Genomic DNA, 16,460 nt, shown 5'->3' with positions numbered 1-16,460 from the left:
AGTTCCTGGCACTGCACAAACACTCCAACAATCCCACCCTGGGCATCCCTGGAACGGTGTCCAAACTTTCCTGGAGCTCTGGCTGTGCTCATTCCCTGGGGAGCCTGGGCAGTGCCAGGCCCCCCTGGGAGAAGAACTTTTCCTGAAATCCAAACTAACCCCCCTGCCAATAGGTAGGAAAACACTTAAATTAGAGTCTCAAATGTTGGAGTCTGAAATACAAACTGTGTGCCCTTGTTTTTAATGTTTAGTTCTGAGATCCAAGAGAACACTGAATTTCATATAATATGAAATTCATGGGCATGTTTTCATAGTGATACATGAAAACAAATGCTAAAGTTAGATAAGAAAGGTAGGTGTGTAGATTAGAAAGTTTCTTAAATCACTGGGTGAAAAAGTAGTTTAGAGAACAGGAGACAAGATGGAGGATTTAGGGTGTTGTCCCTTGTCCCTTCTTCTTTCTTCTTCATGTTCTTCTCCTGAAGGTTTTTGGGTAGTAGTTAGTAATTGGATAGAAAATGCCGCAGTGCATCACAGAGGTGATGGGTCATTGGGTCATTAAGGAAAATAATATACGTGTCTATTGTTAATTGGGTAAAAATAGGTATAAAGATAAAAGAACTACGTAATTTGGGGCCATTTTGTGTATCAGACATGAAGTGTGCCACAAGGCCTTGTTTGTACCATCAGAAGAAAGAAATGTACCAAATTGCAAAGATTAACCTTGTAACCAGCCTGGAGAGACCTGTTAAGTTCTGTAAGGATCCTACAATAAACACGAGAAACAAAATTCTAACGAGCTCGAGAGTTTACTTCAAATAATGAGAATTGAGATATAAGTGGAACTCCCCACGAGGGAGGATCCCAGAAGAATTCAGCCCAGAGAAGGCTGGGGAACTATAGAAAACTGTATTCACAGAGAATTCAGCCCAGAGAAGGCTGGGAAACTATAGAAAACTGTATTCACAGAGAATTCAGCCCAGAGAAGGCTGGGAAACTATAGAAAGGCTGTATCTACAGAAAATTCAGCCCAGAGAAGGCTGGGAGATTATAGAAAGCTGTATTCACAGAGAATTGAGCCCAGAGAAGGCTGAGAGACTAAAGAAAAGATATATCCACAGAGAACAGAGCCCAAAGGAGGCAAAGAAAAGAGAGACAGAGGTAACATCAAAGCCCTATCCATTTACCTTTCCAAATAGTAGACTGAGTGACAACTTTATTTACACAGATATGTATCTTCTTGGGAGACACACAAGTTAAAAAATGCCTTTTACTCAAGTGGCATGACAAGATCCAATGGCCAAAAGGCAGAGTTAGACAGATTCAAATAATAGTCAGACACACATTTCTTAGGATGATGAGTGATGCTAGAACAAGACTTGAGGCTTGAAAACAGGTTACTTTACTGAAGGACGTCTTGGTTGGCTCAACACAGAAGGAACTGGGAGAAATTGCAAAACCTTGCCTGTGGCCAAACTACGCACCCTGATGGCCCTTTCTGGCTTCAGACAATGTGATGTTCATGATCTAATGATGGCATTTCAACCTCAGACCTATAAGCTAGAGGAAAGGCTATATTTTCATAATTTCATCCTGTGCAAACTGACTGCTAACTATGGGATTTCTCACAACTAGTGCTATAAAATTGGGTCTCTTCATGGGTGAATCAGAACTGTTACGTATTGCATTAATGTCCATCTCTCCCTCACTACACTCACTACATCACAAAATCTATTCACATATCTATTCTATTCTATATATATTCAAAAGAGACAAAAAATACATTGCAACTCTGCTCTGAGCATCAAATGTTTTTCCACAATAATGCTCTTCCCTCAAAACATCACCAAAAAGAAATTTAATCACCATTTCAACTAAAAGAGCAAATGCAGGGCACTCATTTAAAACTGATCAAAACCTATTCTTTATTTCCATCAGCTCTGTTGCATTGAGAAAAAAAAAAAACATAGTGCAATATTTTCCTAATCTCACCTTCCCATGAACGTAGATAGGACAGAAAGGGGGAACATTATTGTAATAAGTACAGTAAATTGTGCTCTGTGCTTGGCAACAATTTAAGAAACCCTTGGCTTGGTGTATTTCATTTATAGGCTAAAAAGAAGAGGATATTTGTTTGCAAAAAAGACCCAGGAAGAAGAATATGGGATCCACAGCTTGCACATGAGTAATACGTATGAGCAGTGTTTTCATTTCACCTTCCTCCTGTTAGCATTCCCACATGCCAACGGGAGATGTTTGGCATAGCAGGGAGAGACAGAGGACGTGTTTGCATTAGCCATTAGCAGGAGGGAGATTTGTAATCCACCCTGCCCCGGTGAGTCACCGCCGATCGTTCCAGGGCTCTCGGCTGCATCGGCTCCGCTTCGGAGGCAGCCGGCTCACGTTAAAATATTGCTGTGCTCATCCAGAGCAGCCTTTTATGCCTGATCATCTCAAAGAGCATTATGACTTATCTGTGCCGTGGAAGTATTTATCACTGTCAGAGCTTCCTACAGGCACTGCCAAAGCGGCAGCTACAGCTCAGCATCCCTCTGCGAGCTTCAATCACCGGACGTGGCGCTTCGTGCCTGGTCTAGTCGGCAACGTCGGCGTTTGGTCAAAGGTTGGACTCGATGATCTTGGAGATCTTTTCCAACCTTAATCATTCGATGATTCTAAGCTTTTTAAGGGAAAAGGACCTTTAGGCATTGTCTCCTCTTTCTCCACAGAGCCTAAGCAAAATTTGCCCCTGTTCTGGTTTTCAGGGGTGAGGTCAAGTCGTGTTCAAATTTGTGCTGGTGTGCTGGCATTTTTCATGTGAGAACAGGAAAAAAAAAAAGCCATCACAACAATCTGTAAGTTCTTGGAGACCTTTCAAAAGCTCAGACAGTTTTTCTAGGTTTTTTTACTGCTACACAAGTTGTAGGACTTATAGGCTATATGTGACAGAGTCTGCCATGTTAAACCTGCCCATCAAGTGAAACCAATTCTTGAGCTGGTCTGCTGCACCTGTGTAGGTATTGACATCACTTCATCTATACAACTAATATTAGTTTCCTTGCAGAAGTTGCAGAAGATGATCTACTCCCACTTTTCAATCCCTAGCAGGTGAGGTCATGGGGTACAGGGACATTGTGTAAGACAGAACCCGCCACCAAGCCACAATTTTCCCCCCATAAACATCAAATTCCTTGTCTGACTTCTGCAATGGGAGTCTCACAGTTGCAAAGCAATGACAACCCAAGTAGATGGGCTGCACTTTAAGCTCACAACCCCAAAACCAGCCTCCATACACTGCACTGGGCAGGCAGCACGTGGATGAGTGGCTTTTACCAGGGCAGGTATGCTGAGCCCTGATTTATTAGATCATGTCATACCAGGTATGCTGTGGCTAAACACCATTTTAATTAACTTTGCACTGAGGAACAAAAGGAGGGTCTGGGTTGGTGACATCAGCACCTCACTGCATTTGACACATGTCACAGTGCACTGCTGGAAGGGGAAGGAGCCCTGCCATCCCTTTTCCAGAATTACATCTGGATGGCCAGCTGTGCAAATAAATAATGTCCCAGATTTCCAGTGATATCATGGATGCAGAGCCCATAATTTCCTTTGCAGGAAGAAAATTAAAGTTTAATACTAATATTGATGCCAGTTCCTTCTGCAAAAGGCAGGAGACAAGTGCAGATTATTTAGTCACTTCCTTCAAAGGCATGGGAGTTCAGCAGTATAGATTCAGGATTGTTTCTCTTCTTTGCACTTTTTTTCTTCAATTTTTTATCAGCCCCTGGCTGCTATTGGGTGTCATATTTGCTCAGCAGTTTAAGGGCCCAGCAGGCAGAAAAGGATACTGAGGTGGAGTGGGGAACATTTTGCACCCCAGCCCCTTTGCTGGGAACAGCATCCATGATATAGTTCAACAAGACCTGTAGGTTAGTGACATTTCATAACCACCCTCGAGTTTGTTCCTGAATAATTGGATGTTCTGGCTTTGAGAGAACATGTCCAGTGCTAGCAAATCCCAAGCATAAACATCTTGCATTTTGTGATTTAGGATGATAAAACTGAATCAACTAAAATGCTTGAAATTTGATATCTGTGGAAGTTATCTAACCAAAGCTGGAATCTAGGTTAGAAGGATCAAATTTACTACTTCAGTGTCCCAGTTGTGGCAAGGAACATTAGGAAAATACAGAAATTAAATTCTCAGGTATCATACAAATTTCGTACATCTTCCCACCAAGTTCCTTACTTGGTTTTTGGATGGCCTCATTGTATTTCTAATCTTCCCATTCTGAGTCCCTATTTTTCACACTCTCCATTACTCAAAAGATCTGAGTTTTCATGGTCCACCCCCATGATTATTTTCTGGATCATTAATGTTCACCGAAGACTTTCTTCCATGGTACTTCTTCAGAGCTTTGCAATTATTTTTGGCTTCTACAATGTAAAAAAACCAACTCCTTTTACATGTTCCTGCTGTTTTGGCACACTGAGAAGTACTTTGGCAGAGGCTTCTTAGCCCCTCTGTGTATGACTTTGCACCCATGATGGCACTACTTCCTCCTTGGTCAAACACAAGATGACATTCCCGTGTCTCCAGATATTTTCACAGGTCATTCACCTCCCTTCAGACATGGACAGAATCCCCCAAGGTCTTCACCCAAGTGGTCAAGTCATGAAGCCAGCATTCAGATGCTCCTGACATGGGGCTTGGGGCAACCTGCTGTAGTGGAGGCAGAGTCTTGGAATTAAATATTCTTAAAGGCCCCTTCCAACCCAAATCACTCTGTCATCTGTGGTACTCCTTAATGGTTTTTCTAGCAGTGCTGGCTGAGTTAATGGCAGCCCCTGGGTAGAGGAGCCCCAGGGCAAGAGAGAAAGGACTGGACCCCAGTCTGATCATCATGCTGCTTGGACCTCTGCTCACAGGAAGACACCATCATCAAGGTGTTATTTTGGGGCTTTTTTTTTATTCCCAGCAAACAACCCTGCCCCAAGGTCAAAGTGAGCCTACTCTGAGTGCTCAGATCACAGCCAAGTTACAGAAATCCAAAGTGTTAGTATGAGAATGCTTGACTTTCAGCCCAGTCTCCAAATCTTGCTTTTCTCCCAATGGGCCAGGCAGAGTCAATACAAAGCTTTAATACACTTACTGATACAGGCTCTTTTGTTCCAAATATTATCTCAATCAAGTGGAATTTAGTTCACTTATCTCCTCTGGTAGATATTGAATCCCCAGCTGACTCCACTGTTCAGCTATCCAGCACGAAGGCTTCAGAAGCTGCTGAAAGTTCCAGCAAACTAAACAGGGCTGATGTGCTATGAGCTGCAAACCCATTACTGTTCTCAGGCAAATACAAGCTCAATAAAGGAAATTACAGACAATACTTTCTTTGTTGAGAATAAGCATTCAGAAATGGTCATTTCAAGCGCAGGACACAGACAGCATAAAATCAGTATCAAGTTACACTGCATTGCTGCTGGAAACACAACCATTTCCTTGCCTTGCAGAGGGAGATGATAAATATGAAGTGGGCTAATACAAATCCATGGCTACAAAATTACTCCTAAAATTGCTGTAAAACTATGAACACTAACAAGTGCAGACTGGGACACTTTAGTCAAGAACATGGAAACGTCCCTTAGCTGCCCATGAAAGGAATATATCCAGGAGAGAGGAGTGGTTTGGCTGACAAATTCAGGTTTTTCTGACTCCAACAGCATGGGACTGCTCAGCATCAATTATGGCAGTGACTACAGGTCCTGTCAGGTCATGTTCTCATGAGGTGAATATGGACAACTGAGCTGGTGCCTAATTTCTGTCTAGCAAGACTGGCCCTTGGTAGAAAAAAAATTTAAGGTTGTGCCACAAGAATGATTAAGCAGGTGAAATAAGACAGAAAAGATAGTGAGAAGTTTGGGGAAGGAGGAGGGAAAGCATAAACCACAGGTTTCTGAAGGGATATGTCAGAGGATCAGACTCTTCTCAGTGACACAGAACAATTGAGCAAGAAGAACAGGGAGAAAACTGATGCTCAGAAAGTTCCATCTGAACATGAGGAAGAATTTCTTCACTGTGCAGTGACCAAGGGCTGAAACAGAGACCAGAGAGGGTGTGGAGTCTCCCTCACTGGAGATATTCCAGAAACATCTGGAAAAAATCCTGTGCCCTGTGTTCTAGGATGACCCTGCTGGAGCAAGGAGATGGAACCAGAGGACCCACTGTGGTCCCTTCCAGCCTCAGCCACTCTGGGATTCTGTGATTCATCTTGAATTTAAGCCCAAATCAACAGCGTTTTGGAGCTATGGCTTTCAGAGCTACCTTCAGATGCATCTGTTTAGCAGGATGCATTTACCTCAGCAGCACTAATGGCTGTTTGCTGAACTTCCAGCTGGGAATTCACTGATTATTCTCAATATTCACTTCATGTTGATTCATGCAAAGCACCAATCACTCTGGCTTCTCCTGAAGCACTTCGGAGTGTGTTTGTCTTGGAGCACCTGAAGAGTACCTTGACATTTATGCAAAATACTTGGAAGTTTTTAAGGGTCTGTGCTGACTGTTACAGGTTATGTTTGACAAAACAATACTCTGTGCATGTGAAAACATCAGTTAAATGCTTGTGATGGTTACAGTTTAATCGGGACCATACTTTACCCAGCACAAAGATGGGCCTTTTAAATTGCAGCCTGTTTGTTTTTAGCGAGCCACAATTTGTGCAATAATCTCTTGTCATACACAAAATGAGTCAAATTCTCCTCTCATTCACTCTGAAGCAAATCCTGACTAACTCCATTGACCTGAGCACAATGGCTTTGGATTTGTACCTCAGAACTGTGAGCAGATTTGGGCCTCACACTCTATGAGAGATTGCCTGCTCTTTATGTGCTGCATGGAAAGAAGCTTTTGAGTCTGGCATGGATGCCAAATTAATTATTCAAAGCAAAAAGAGAGGGACTTTTTTTTCACAATTATTTGGACTGGTTGCACACTGTTACACATTTTGTTATTCATAGTTTATACAAGGAATTGCAGAATTAATCGCATCTTGTATTTGGAGACTTGTCACAGACATGAATTAGGGAGGTTTTCTAAGCAAATTTAGTGCTGGTACACATAAGTATCATTATCTTGAGCCCTGAATTATCATTTATCTCTTAAAATATAAATCCAAAGCTGAACACTGTCCTGCCTGTTTTCACAGGCAGAGTAGTCATGGTTTGGAGTGTGTTTTACTTCATCAGTTATTGCAAAAATCAACATTTCATTCTCATGCACTGTAGGAAGCCAAACTCAATTCATCTGGTGTTCCAGCTACCACTTAAAGAGTATTTTTGCCTGAGCACTACCAGGAAAAACCACCTTAGTTCTTTGCTGGAACAGTAAAGTAGAATTAGTTTAACAATCAACATCTTTTCTATTCAAGCTTCAATTGTGTTGGAGGAAAAGACTGTGCCTCAGGGGAGAGAGACAGAAACCTGTTCCATTTCTTTCATCATCTCTTGGAGGCAAGAAAGACCTGCCAGGACATGGGGTGTCTCTGAGTCACCACTGTTGACAAGAACATTAGAAATTTCTGTCCAATGGGAGGTGCATAGCACAGCCTGGGTAAAACACGAAATTGATTTTATCTGCAGCACTGGACAAAGTCTGTGGTAGAGCAATGTGTCTGCAGAGTGCAGCTGGAAGTAATTCCCTGCTGCCTGTCATGTCTGTGATTACAGGGATGGAGCACCTCTCCTACAAGGAAAGGCTGAAGGCATTGGGATAGTGCAGCCTGGAGAAGAGAAGGGTCTGGGGTGACCTTCTAGTAGGCTTCAAGTACCTGAAGGGAACTTATTAGAAAGCTGGGGAGAGATTTTGGACAAGAACATGGATTGACAGGACACAGGGAATGCCTTCCCACTTCCAGAAGGCAAGGTTAGGTGGGATATTGGGGAGAAATTCTTCCCTTTGAGGGTGTGAGGCCCTGGCACAGGGTGCCCAGAGCAGCTGTGGCTGTTCCACCCCTGGCAGTGCCCAAGGCCAGGCTGGACAGGGCTTGGAGCAGCCTGGGACAGTGGAAGGTGTCCCTGCCATGCCAGGGGGTGGCACTGGATGAGCTTCAAGATCACTTCCAACCCGAACCATTCTGTGGCTTTATGTTCTATGTCACCAGACTCTAACAACATCCCTGCCTTCTTTTAGTCACCTACACAGAGAAAAACAAAGATTAAGGAGAGATTCTCTCTTTGCTGCCAACCCTGGCCCCAATACCCAGGTAGGAGGAAGAGCAATTTCACCAAAGACTCTTTTATTGCTCCCACTACTGCCCAGAGTCTCTGGCCTGGAGGCACTGCAGGTGGATGCTCCCTGACATGAGCAAGGCAAGACATTTCTCACAGCCTTTTTTTTATTTTTTTTCCGGGGAACTGCTGAGCTGTTTTCACAGAGAAAAGCACACCCACATCAACGAGTTTCAAAACTGCTTGGCCTGAGGCGCTGAATCCAACAGGAATGTGTTCAGGAGGGAACAGCTGGCAAAGCCACTGAGTCAACAGCTGGCAAAGCCAGCAGCAGGTGAGGCCTGGAGGACACCGCCAGCACCGCCAGCCGCCCCACAGCAGGCCTAAGCAGGGAACAATGCCTGACAGAAGCTGGTAATAAATACAATTTATGTGTGTTACCCACATTTACGTGAGCGTTGTTGGGTTGTGAGTTAGGCTGGGTGAGGTTTGGAGAAAACCGGTCTAGTGGAAGGTGTCCCTGCCCCCGGCAGGGCATTGGAATGATGTAACCTCCAAGGTCTCTTCCAACCCAAACCATTCTAGGATTCTGTGATTCTAGGAATAAATAACAACTCCCCAATTCAAGTAGTCTTGGCACTGAGTTTCTGTTATTCAAATGGCACCTTAAAGTTTTAATTTTAAAATTTTAAATCATTAAATAATAACATTTTGAATTAATTATTTAAATTTAAATTAAAAAAAAAATCTTAAAAATAATTTTAAAAATGCTATAGCCTTCCCACCTCCTACCTCTGCCTTCTTTACAAATAAATCTTAATTAACACTTGCAGTTCACAGAGAAAGTCTGATTGAGATACTGCTACAATACAGTAGTCTATAAAGTGCAGAACTCCAAACTGATGTTGAAAAATACAACAGATCTGAACATCAGGTGAAAAAGTGCCAAAAAGACCTAGTTTCCAACAACCACATTCAATTACAGCAACAATGCACAACTCCTCAGTGATATGTGTCCAGCCTGTCTTGCAGTACACATAAATCCATCAACAAAATCACAATTATTATTTCCAGTCTTCCTTTCAGTGTTGTCATTCAGGTATTTGTGTCATTGTGTTGCAAGGAAGAAAAACCCCTCTGAAAATGCCTGGAGAAACAGCTGCACCCACAAGGCACTGACAATAAATAAATATTTCTTAGAGCAGCAATAGTCAGCCAAGAGGAGGCCTTAACCAGACAAAAACATGTGAATCTGGAAGCTACATCCTGATTGCAAATTTGACAGCTGAAACAAGCCCTCAGTAAACCAGCAGATCCCAGCAGTGATCAGAGGCTCTTGACACCAAACCCACCATGAGACTCTGTTTTCCTGGGCCTCAGATGTATAAACCACCTCAATTGAGGCTGTAGCATTGTTCTGTGCTGGAATAAAATAGTGGTTTTCCCTGGCCCCCTCTCTGTGCTTATCCACTTGCAGCTCAGTATTATTTTTTGCCCAGACTTTCCATCCTGATGGATGCAATTCTGCTGTTTTAATGGAACACTATTCAGATATTAGTCCAAATTCCCCGGTACAGGATGATAAACAGCTTGACAGAGGGCCTAGAAGGTGTATATTTAACAAAGTATAAATGGAAACAAAACTAATGATCCTTAAAATACCAATGCAGTCCTGAAACTGGGAATTTGATGTACCAGTAGAGGAACTGCTGTACCTGTGAGCAAAAGCAACTCCTCAGTTCTATTTCTGCAACCAGAGAATGAAAAACTACTCAGGCAGAGCTTGGACGTTTTAAAGACATAGGAATCTCGATTCTTAAGGAAGGAAAAAGAGAAAGGAAGAGGGATACAAGGGAAAAGGGAAAACCCCCCAAATATTCCTGAATTATTCCAGTGTGAACAAATTCTAGTCCTGCATCCTCTAAAGGTCAACTTCCTCAGAGAGGGCTCCTTGGATGCTGCAGGTAATTGAATCCAGACTGATGTGATATCTGGGCTGGGGAGAGCACACCTAGGATTGAACATACTGATCTGCATTTAACATTTATTCTCTGTGCAAATTCATTCAGCTCCTCTCCAGGAGCATTAAGGTGTTTTCTATTTGAGTCCAAACCCAAACATTTAATCTAAAAGGTACCCACAAGGCAATTAAGGGTATAAAGCTGAGATCTATGAAACTGAATTCACCACTCCATTCAGATCTGATTGTTTTGGGTGTGAGGAGAGCAGCAGTGCTGGGAAGCTGCGGCTCCTGCTCGCGGGTGTGGGTTTCACATCAGCTGTGCCGTGCCTTTGGCAGCCTGGCACCCACAGCTGTTCCTCAGTGCTGTTTTTGGGGCTGCCAGCTGGACTGAGCCATCCCAAATGGATCGCATGTGCCGAACAAGAATGAATTCTGCATATGTTTGGGGTCCTGCCCTGGCAGAGGGAGAGGTGGGGGAGCACAAGTGCTCGTTCCCCCCAGCCCTGTGCCTGCACTTGGCCAAACTTGTACCTGCAAAGGAAAGGTGACATCTGCAAACCTCCAGACACCAGCAAGAACTTGCTCCAAAAAAGTTTATTTGCATTCATCTGCTTTATGACACTGATTTTCCACACCAGTGACTAGTGACATCCCTGCTCCAAGTCGATGGCTCATCATGGGCTATGATCAGCCACTATTCCTTGCAAAGCCCCTCTCTCAGCATTTTAATCACTCATCTCCAGCTTGTGAGGCCCTGTTTCAGCATGAAACCTCCAGACAACTTCAGGTCTCCAGTGGGAGCACACAAGTGTGTAGCAGGGGTGTCTAGAAGACAGGCACAAAGAATTTTTTAGCACCTACATGAAAGTTATTATCAAGTGCTCCTGAAACTAATCAACACTTTAGTATCACAACTAATTTAGTATTGGCTTGTTCTGTCACACAATAGTGAACTTCTGTGATCGTTCAGAGAATCATAGAATGGCCTGGGTTGGAAAGGACCTTAAGGACAACCTAGTACCAAGCCAAGGAAGGAACACCTTCCACTAGACCAGGTTGCTCCAAGCCCCACCCAAGCTGTCCTTGAACACTTTCAGGAATTGGAGACCTTGTGTTTCACCTCCTCCATGCAGAAGAATTTCTTCCTAACATTTAAGTCTATACCTACCCTCTCTCAGTATGAGGTCATTCCCCATTGTCCTGTCACACCAGGCTCTTGTAAATAGTCCCTTTCCAGCTCTCTTGCAGGCTCTCTTCAGGTACTGGAAGATTCAATTAAGTAGTTCTGAAGCTTTCTCTATCCCAGGCATGTACTCACATCCAACAAATGTTTAAAACTATCTAAACTTTTCAAAATATGTATTTTCTGTGGTCATTTTCAGCTCTGAGAGATGCTGGGAGGCAAGCAGATGAGATCCATTACTCCAAGGAGAGTTCAGAGAGTGCAGAACCACCTCCTCTCTGTAGCACAGTTTGCATCTGCCACCGGATCACAAAACATAAAATTGCCACTGGCACAAAGCTCTCCTCAGAATGTTTTATGCCTAAAACCCAAGCTGATTTTAGTTCCAAGGTGTAAAAATATTATCTGTCTTCCAAAGAGGAGTCCTTGTTCATCCTGACTCAGAATATTAATCAAAGCCTCAGCTGGGGAAGATCAGTGGGAGCAGGGTGCACACAAGGTGATTCTGCAGCTGATGATTGTCTATAAAAGCACCACTGTGGTTCTGTACAGAGCACAGGGACAGAGCTGGCCACTACACAGCACTTGCTTTCCTCCACTCCTGCTAAATTGCATTAAACAGGACGTAGCAATAAGCTCAGCATGTCCTGAATGCTTTTCCTGTGTAGCCCTTTGCAGCAGTCGCTGAAGGAACATGACCATGTGTGATAAATATAACACAATAAATCCAATGGCACACATCAAAGGAAGTGATGAGCAGCTTGCATATCTATTTACAAATGAGCAGTGGCTGTTTTCCCCTTCCTTCAACATTTGAGGCAACATGTTAACAAAAAAATGCATCTTTTGAGTAGCTTCTTCATGTTATGATTGTTATATTGCTAAGATCACTGAAGTCCAGCTTGAAGGACTTCAGTGAAGAAGGACAAAGCAGCAGAGAATCACAGAATTCTTGAGGTTAGAAAACCCTCTAAGATCAAGTCCAACCATTCTGTAACACTGCCGAGCCCACCAGCAGCCAATGTCCCCAAGTGCCATATCCACATGGTTTTTTGAACACTTCCAGGGATGATGATTCCACCATTTACAGATAATATGCACAATAATATCCATAATATCCATATCTGAAACTTTGTAGGGAAAAAAAAGGAAGAGTGAAAAGAAAAATAGAGGATTTCACCATCATGAGGACCTCCAAAAAATGGATTGTTATCCTCTGAAGTGAGTTATGGCTCTTGGCGAGCCACACCAAAGAGGGAAGTTTGAAGTTCTCCTGAGTCACCAGCATTTTGCTTTGACATGGGACATCTGTCACACCCTGTGCATGTCTGGACCTGGACTCACCAAGGTGGCAGCTACTGATTCAGCCAGAGGGAACACACATTTAATGCCACGAAAGCAAGTTTGGAAAGAGAAACATTTTCTTTCTTCCTACCAACACAATCCATGACCTTGGCGGGAGTCACACAGAAAACACAGAGACATTTGCTCCCTTCTTTCAAAATACCATGACCACAAACTTGAGTGGGAGGATAAATAACCATGCCAGTCTCACTCTTCCCTATCACAGAGAAGACCTGAGATATCAAGAGTAATGTATGGGGAAAAAAAAGAGGTAAATTCCTCTAAATAGTTTCCTCTGAAAGACACCTGGACCTCAGACATCTGTCACCTGTAGAAGCTTTGATGATGGTTTGGGCAGCCTGGGAGCTGTGTCAACCTACTGCCCTTAAAACCATCAATTCCACTGATTAAATGTTTGTTACACAACGGGCCATTTGCACTGTTACTGGCAGCTCAAGACCCTAGAATGGTTTGGGGTGGAAGGGACCTTAAAGATCATTCAGTTCTAACCCTCTGCCATGGCAGGGACACCTTCCACTCTCCCAGGTTGCTCCAAGCCCTGTCCAGCCTGGCCTTGGACACTGCAGGGATCCAGGGGCAGCCACAGCTGCTCTGGCAAACCTGCCCACCCCCACAGGGAATAATTTCTCCCTTATGTTCAATCAAACCTATCCTCTAAGTTTAAAGTCATTCCCCCTCATCACGTGACTACAGTCTTTGTTCAAAATCCTCTCTACATCTTTTTTTTAAGGCCCCTGTAAATATTGAAAAACCACAATAAAGTCTCCCTGTAGCTTTCTTTACTCTACTATAGAAATAACTTTGCAAACACTTATTAATAAATAAGCAATCTCATTAACACCATGATCACAGGAATGGACAACAGCTACAATTTAGTTAAAAATGCCTGCTACCTCTGCTTTAATTTTCTCAGATACACTATCACCTAGTCACTTGATATCTTTTGTTTTCCTGTCCCCAGGAGCTGGATTTGCCTTGTTCTTCAGTCATCGATTGAACTTGAATGGGGGGATCCCTTCTCTTGTTTGCTAATACAGAAAGATAAAGAGGACATCAGATGACACAGGCAGCATAGACTCCCTGCTTATAAAACATTTATAACATCTCCCTTTTATTTTTTACAGCAATAGGAATCACAGCTTGTGGACTGAAATATATCTCTACTGAATATTCACCAGCACCAAAGGCAGCTGACATCCCCAAACCTTCTGGGAGGCTTTTGCAGAGGCCACACAATTCTCCAGAGCCTGACCAGCAACAGTGATTTCACTCAATGGTCCTTTGGGAGAAAGGCAGCAGCAACCTCAAAAAAAACCCTGCTTTTTTTGATTCAAAATAGTAAGAATAGCAGCATGATGCACAGTAAAGGGAATAGTTGAAATTCTGTCCAGCCTGGCCTTGAACACTTCCAGGGATGAGGCAGCCACGGCTTCTCTAAAAAACCTGTGCCAGGGCCTCACCACCCTCAGAGCCAAGAATTTCATCCCAATATCTAATATCAGAAGACCACAGAGAAATTATTGCAAACATTTGCTGTAGTTCCTGTCTTTGAAAATTATTATTGCTCAACTATGTAAAAAAATGTAGTATGAGGAGGGACAACCTCCCTACCCCCCAGGGGCCATCACAAATGAAGCAGGTTTTGTGCAAGGCTTAAATACAGCATATCTGTGAGGGACTCCCTTCTCTGCACCAGAGGGATGGAACAATTTTTCTTTTCCCAGCCGTTCATCACCACTACAGAAACCATCAGCTGTGGTAACCTAGAGCCACACCACGAGTGTGGAGCGCTTTGCCAAGCCTCAGGCAGGCTCAGCTCTCCCAGTTGTCACACACAACACATGTTACAACTCTCATTAACTGATGGGGAAACAACAGTGATGAGAGGTGATGTGCCTTGTCCCAGGCATGCCCGGATCCAGTTGCTGGTTGCTGGTACCACCCCTCAGCATCCATCACCTCTTTGCTGCCCACCTCCCTGACAAGGAGATAATGCTTGGGAGCATCCTCCTACCTGTCAAGGCTTTTTCTTTTAATCATGGAGCTACACCATGGTCTCCTCATGAAAATGGGTGAATCATCTGAAACCTTAAGTCACAGAATCACAGAATTTTTTAGGTTGGAAAAGCCCTCCAAGACCATCCATAGTCCAACCATACCCCAGCACTGCCCAGGCCACTGCTGACCCATGTCCCCAAGTGACACATTCACACAGCTTTTAAATCCCTCCAGGGATTGGAGACTGCACCACTGCCCTGGGCAGCTCTGACAGGGCTTCATAAGCCTTTCCATTAAGGAATTTTTTACTAACATCCAATCCAAACCTCCTGTGCTGCAACCTGGGGCACAACTCACCGTGAATTGAACTGAAGTACAGTCTGCTTGTGAAACAAGTGGACTATTTATTGTAACAACATAATATTAAGGTTTAGAGGCTAATACTGATATTTCCCCAGCCTATTTGGCTACTTTAAAGCAGCCAGAGATCTGGTGTGCTGGATCTTCTGCTTCTACATCAATCTTAAGTGTTCCACCCATCTGGATGCTGAAATCCCCAGCACGCTCCTGCTGCTTCTGCTTGATCAGGATCATGCACCTCTGCCATGGATCCTGCTTACACAGGGGGAGCCTGCTGCTTCTGCACAGCCCCACAATGCAAATATTAGTTAGGAGAATGTAATTAATTACAGCAGTACCACACACACGGAGAAGTGGCTTCGTAAACAGAAGGGCTCATACAGACACAACCTGTCAGTGACGCCTCAAACTGTTAGAATACTTATTTAACAAAAATATGACCCACATAGGAACAACCAGTGCCTGCACCCCAGGAAGGATCCCAGCAAGGGCATTTGCAGGGCCAATAGTGCCTGCTTAAGAGGGGAGATTGGGAAAGATGGAGCTGACCTTTTTTTTTGTTGTATTCATCTTCTGTAGCATTGGAGGAGTCTGAATGATAGTCCCGAAGCTCCTGTTCATACATCTCCAAAAAATTATCATCTATCTTTCCTTTCTTGGACTTGTCACCCTTCTTCTTCTTCTTGTCTTTGCTTTTTTTCCCTTTTTTCTTCTTTTTCTTTTTGCGCTCATAGTCATCTTCATCCTCACTACTATACTCTTTTCTCTTGGTTTTTTTCTTTTTCTTTTTCTTCACTTCCCCATCAATCTCTGAGTCCTCAGACTTTGATTTCTTCTTGCTTTTCTTCTCCTGGCCTTCATCTTCCCCATCTTCCTCAGCTACCTCTTCCACTACCTCCTCTTCCTCTTCCTCCTCCCCTTCCTCCTCTTCTGTTTTGTTCTTTTCAGTCTTTTCTTTCATGTCATTGTTTTGAGCCCTTGCCCTCTTAACAGCACTCTGGCATTGCCTTAATTTTCTGCCACCTTTCCAGCTGGCAAAGTCCTTTAGTCCTCCTCTCCCTGCCTGGGGCTGGGCTACCCTTGTTTCACAATGTCCTTCCTCCCCTCTATCAGTGTCTCAGAGTCCCTTCCTAACCCCCCTCTCTTTCTGCCTCTTCCTCCCTTCCTTCAGCTCCTTGACTGAGGCACCTTCCTGTCTCTTCTGCCTCTCCTTGTCTTTGGGGTTTCTCTCCTTTTCCTTACTATTATTTATTCATTGGTGTGTGCTGAGAACTTTCTCCTCTTTTTTCAGAGCTGCCTCAGCCTCTCCTCAGGGTCAGTTGACAATCTGGGTCTAGGGTATCAGGATGTGCCAATCAAGGC

The 16,460-nt window shown here is 43.7% G+C and overlaps 1 protein-coding gene across 1 annotated transcript in view; it reads right to left on the bottom strand.

Annotated features, from left to right (window-relative positions):
• Window positions 1-15,723, bottom strand: part of LOXHD1 (lipoxygenase homology PLAT domains 1) — a 149,464-nt gene extending 133,741 nt beyond the window's left edge. Inside the window, exon 1 of the mRNA XM_058825935.1 lies at window positions 15,648-15,723. Within this exon, the coding sequence (XP_058681918.1) occupies window positions 15,648-15,723 (76 nt within the window). The remainder of the gene's footprint in view (window positions 1-15,647) is intronic.
• Between the last annotated feature and the right edge of the window lie 737 nt (window positions 15,724-16,460).

The sequence above is a fragment of the Poecile atricapillus genome, chromosome Z (assembly GCF_030490865.1).
Source record: "Poecile atricapillus isolate bPoeAtr1 chromosome Z, bPoeAtr1.hap1, whole genome shotgun sequence".
Lineage (NCBI taxonomy): Eukaryota > Metazoa > Chordata > Aves > Passeriformes > Paridae > Poecile > Poecile atricapillus.
This window is presented reverse-complemented; position numbering and strand designations above follow the sequence as displayed.